At 44.7% G+C, this 5,074-nt stretch overlaps 1 protein-coding gene across 1 annotated transcript; it reads right to left on the bottom strand.

The window, feature by feature from the left end:
• Positions 1 to 1,220: 1,220 nt before the first annotated feature.
• LOC128574493 (small nuclear ribonucleoprotein Sm D2-like) lies at positions 1,221 to 1,906 on the bottom strand. The gene has a single exon (XM_053575087.1). It carries the CDS (start codon positions 1,678 to 1,680, stop codon positions 1,324 to 1,326), a length of 357 nt encoding a protein of 118 aa, XP_053431062.1. The 5' UTR covers positions 1,681 to 1,906; the 3' UTR covers positions 1,221 to 1,323.
• Positions 1,907 to 5,074: the final 3,168 nt, after the last annotated feature.

The raw sequence follows: 5,074 nt of genomic DNA, 5'->3' as shown, positions 1-5,074 counted from the left end.
ACCACATACATCAGAGCTGGTGGGTTTGAACCCGGCCAGGCCTGCTAAACAACAAGGACAACTGCAACAACAACAAAAAAGTAACCAGGTGTTGTGGTGGGTGCCTATAGTACCAGCTACTTGGGAGGCTGAGGCAAGAGAATTGCTGCAGTCCAAGAGTTTGAGGTTGCTGTGAGCTGTGATGCCACAGCACTCTACTGAGGGTGACATAGTGAAACTCTCTCTCAAAAATAATAATAATAATAATAATGAAATACTATTTTAATCATTTCTAAAATTTCCAGGGACATTGGAATACATGTCTGAACTCTATTTTCATGCTAACTTATATATTTCATAATCAATATTTTCTTATTTTGGTTTCATGATCAGAACACAAACATTATGAATAATTTGTACATAATCCTTAATCCAAACCATGTGACACAGGGATTTATATGGTGGAACCTCCATAGTTGACCACCTCCTACCTTGATCACCTCCTTAAGTTGACCTTATTTTCATAGACTGGACATGTATGTGTCAGTACAATTTGTGCATATCTTATAGATCCTCTCAAATAAACAAGGGGCTACTAAGAATGTAGATGCTTCAGAAACTCTTTTCTACTCTTTTAATAATCTTTTTTTTTTTGGCTCGGCGCCTGTGGCTCAAGCAGCTAAGGCGCCAGCCACATACACCAGAGCTGGCGGGTTTGAATCCAGCCCGGACCCAACAACCAACAATGATGGCTGCAACCAAAAAATAGCCAGGTGTTGTGGCGGGTGCCTGTAGTCCCAGCTACTTGGGAGGCGGAGGCAGGAGACTCGCTTGAGCCCAGGAGTTGGAGGCTGCTGTGAGCTGTGATGCCATGTCACTCTACCCAGGGTGACAGCTTGAGGCTCTGTCTCAAAAAAAAAAAAAAAAAAATAATAATAATTTTTTTTTTTTTGACACTGAGCCTCCCAAGTGGCTGGGACTACAGGAACCCACCACAACACTGGGCTATTTTTAGAGACAGGGTCTTGCTCTTGCTCAAGCTGGTCTCAAACATGTGAGCTCAGGCAATCCACCTGCCTTGGCCTCCCAGCATGCTAGAATTATAGGTGTGAGCCACCGTGCCCAGCTCTTTTAAGAAAAAAAAAATTTTTTTTTCGAGACAGAGTCTCACTATGTTGCCCTCGGTAGAGTGCCATAGCATCACAGCTGACAGCAACCTCAAACTCTTAGGCTGTTTTTTTTTTTTTTTTTTTAGAAAAAAACCCCACAGGGCTTTATTATTCCCATCACAAAGAGCAGGCCTTCACAGGACGGGGGAGCAAGCTGTCTGCGGGGAAGAGGGCCCTATTTGCCAGCAATAAGTGGGTTCCGCAGGACCACAATGACCGAGTCCCCACACAGGAACATCTTGGAGATATAGTGATCTTTGTTGACTGGCTTAGACTTCTTCTTACCCTTGCCACTTTTGGGGACCTCAGTCCACATCTCCTTCACATTCTCCAGCACCATGTTGCAGTGCCTATCAAAGGCCTTCACCCGGCCCAGGAGTTTCTTGTTATTGCGGCAATTAATAAGCACTTGAGTGTTGTTCTTGACTAATTGTGTGAGCATAGAGAGTGGACCAGTGTTAAATTCTTCTTCCTCCCGCTTCTGTAGCTCCTCTAGGGTCATCTTGCTCTTGGGCTTGTTGAGGAGGCTCATGGTGGTGGCTGTGCTCTCAAGTCACTTCCTTCTCTGCGTTGCTTCTGTCTCTCTGGGCTGTTGTTTAACTGGCCCAGGCCGGGTTTGAACCCACCAACTTCAGTGTATGTGGCTGGTGCTGCAACTACTGTGATATGAGCCCCGAGACCCTTTTAAGAATCCTTTTTATTTTTTTTTTTTGCAGTTTTTGGCCAGGGCTGGGTTTGAACCCGCCACCTCTGGAATATGGGGCTGGCACCCTACTCCTTTGAGCTACAGGCACTGTCCCCCTTTTAAGAATCTTAAGAGTGTGGGTGGCACCTGTGGCTCAGTGAGCAGGGCGCTGGCCCCATATACCGAGGGTGGCGGGTTCAAGCCCAGCCCCGGCCAAACTGCAACAAAAAAATAGCCGGGCGTTGTGGCGGGCACCTGTAGTCCCAGCTACTCGGGAGGCTGAGGCAGGAGAATCTCCTAAGCCCAGGAGTTGGAGGTTGCTGTGAGCTGTGTGACACCACGGCACTCTACCGAGGGCCATAAAGTGAAACTCTGTCTCTACAAAAAAAAAAGAATCTTAAAAGTGTTTTCTTTGGTGTCTGGCCCCCGCTCTCACAGCCATTGCAGTACATTGAGCTCCATAGAACAGCACTGGGGCAAGTGAGAGCCGGACAGGCACTGGGTGACTCTGTGCTTCACTGAGGAAAAATAACTAAACATGGGCAAAGGAGATCCTAAGAAGCCGAAAGGCAAAATGTCATCATACGCATTCCTTGTGCAAACTTGTCAGGAGGAGCACAAGAAGAAGCACCCAGATGCTTCAGTCAACTTCTCAGAGTTTTCTAAGAAGTGCTCAGAGAGGTGGAAGACCATGTCTGCTAAAGAGAAAGGAAAATCTGAAGATACGGCAAAGGCGGACAAGGCCCGTTATGAAAGAGAAATGAGGGCGGCGCCTGTGGCTCAGTTGTTAAGGCGCCGGCCCCATATACCGAGGGTGGCGGGTTCAAACCCGGCCCCGGCTGAACTGTAACCAAAAAAAAAAAAAAAAAAAAATAGCCGGGCGTTGTGGCGGGCGCCTGTAGTCCCAGCTACTCAGGAGGCTGAGACAGGAGAATCGCTTAAGCCCAGGAGTTGGAGGTTGCTGTGAGCTGTGTGATGCCACGGCACTCTACCAAGGGCCATAAAGTGAAACTCTGTCTCTACAAAAAAAAAAAAAAGTTATTATCAACAATGCCCTTCCCTACTCTAAAATCCTATAACTATTCTTTTCCCACATTTTAGGGTCTCATAAAAAAATGTATGTTGGCTCAGCGCCTGTAGCTCAGTGCTTAGGAGGTTAGCCACATACAGCGAGGCAGGCAGGTTCGCACCCGGCCCAGGCCTGCTAAACAACAATTAACTGCAACAACAAAAAATAGCGGGGCATTGTGGTGGGCACCTGTTGTCCCAGCTACTCAAGAGGCTGAGGCAAGAGAATAGCTTAAGCCCAGGAGTTGGAGGTTGCTGTGAGCTGTGTGAGGCCACGGCACTCTACCGAGGGCCATAAAGTGAGACTCTGTCTCTACAAAAAAAAAAAAGAAAGAGAAATGAAAGCCTATATCCCTCCTAAAGGGGAAACAAAAAAGAAGTTCAGGATCCCAATGCACCCAAGAGGCCTCCTTCGGCCTTTTTCTTGTTCTGGTCTGAGTATTGCCCAAAAATCAAAGGAGAACATCCCGGCCTATCCATTGGTGATGTTGCAAAGAAGCTGGGGGAGATGTGGAATAACACTGCTGCGGATGAGGAAAAATACAAAAAGGATATTGCTGCATACTGAGCTAAAGGAAAGCCAGATGCAGCGAAAAAGGGAGTCGTCAAGGCTGAAAAAAGCAAGAAAAAGAAGGAAGAGGAGGATGATGAAGAGGACGAAGAGGATGAGGAAGATGAAGAAGAAAATGATGATGATGAATAAGTTGGTTCTAGCGCAGTTTTTTTTTCTTGTCTATAAAGCATTTAACCCCCCTGTACACAACTCACTCCTTTTAAAGAGAAAAATTGAAATGGAAGGCTGTGTAAGATTTGTTTTTAAACCGTACAGTGTCTTTTTTTGTACAGTTAACACACTACTGAATGTGTCTTTAGATAGCCCTGTCCTGGTGATATTTTCTTTTTCTTTTTTTTTTTTTGTAGAGACAGAGTCTCACTTTGTGGCCCTCGGTAGAGTGCCGTGGCCTCACACAGCTCACAGCAACCTCCAACTCCTGGGCTTAAGCGATTCTCTTGCCTCAGTCTCCCGAGTAGCTGGGACTACAGGCGCCCGCCACAACACCGGGCTATTTTTTGGTTGCAGTTTGGCCGGGGCCGGGTTTGAACCTGCCACCCTCGGTATATGGGGCCGGCGCCCTACCCATGAGCCACAGGCGCCACCCCCTGGTGGTATTTTCAACAGCCACTAACCTTGCCTGGTACAGTATGGGGGTTGTAAATTGGCATGGAAATTTAAAGCAGGTTCTTGTTGGTGCACAGCGCAAATTAGTTATATATGGGGATGGTAGTTTTTTCATCTTCAGTTGTCTCTGATGCAGCTTATATGAAATAATTGTTGTTCTGTTAACTGAATACCACTCTGTAATTGCAAAAAAAAAGTTGCAGCTGTTTTGTTGACATTCTGAATGCTTCTAAGTAAATACAACTTTTTTTATTAAAAAAGAAAAAGTCTTTTCTTTTCTTTTTTTTGAGACAGAGTCTCACTTTGTTGCCCTGGGTAGAGTGCTGTGGTGTCATAGTTCACAGCAACCTCAAACTCTTGGGCTCAAGCAATTCTCTTGCCTCAGCCTCCCAAGTATCTGGGACCACAGGTGCCCGCCACAATGCCCAGCTATTTCTAGAGACGGGATTCTCCCTCTGGCTCAGGCTGGTCTCAAACCTGTTGACCATCTCTGTATGTTGACTAGTTTGTTACAATCCCTTGAATGGACAACTTCCAGAGGCTCTAGTGTAATTATTTTCTAAATAATTTTGCAATGATTTTCTAGCTTAAAATTTGGAATTAATTTGTTCACATAAAGAGGAATCAAATATCAGTATCTTAAAATATTGATAAACTGTTAGGTGTAAAACTCCCCAAATTCAGTTTATTATCAAGCATACTATGCACACCATAAAAATCTTCAAATACATCATGTCACATTCACAATGAATGGAAAAACGGAATTACTCTTGCCAAAGATGTCACAGCATAGAATTCTAGCAATGGTATCCAAGACTAGGCAGCAGTTAAAAAAACAAAACACTAACAGGTTTGACATCATAGATTATATTTAGAAAATGTTACTCAATATTAGAGAATATTATTTTCATCAAGCATTTCCATGGAGCTTTTATAAATATTGACTATGCTCTAGGTTACAAAACAAGTCTTAAATACCAAAGAATCAGTATA

Source organism: Nycticebus coucang, chromosome 22, assembly GCF_027406575.1.
Source record: "Nycticebus coucang isolate mNycCou1 chromosome 22, mNycCou1.pri, whole genome shotgun sequence".
Classification (NCBI taxonomy): domain Eukaryota; kingdom Metazoa; phylum Chordata; class Mammalia; order Primates; family Lorisidae; genus Nycticebus; species Nycticebus coucang.
Note: the sequence above shows the minus strand (reverse complement) of the source record. Positions and strands in the feature narration are given on the sequence as shown.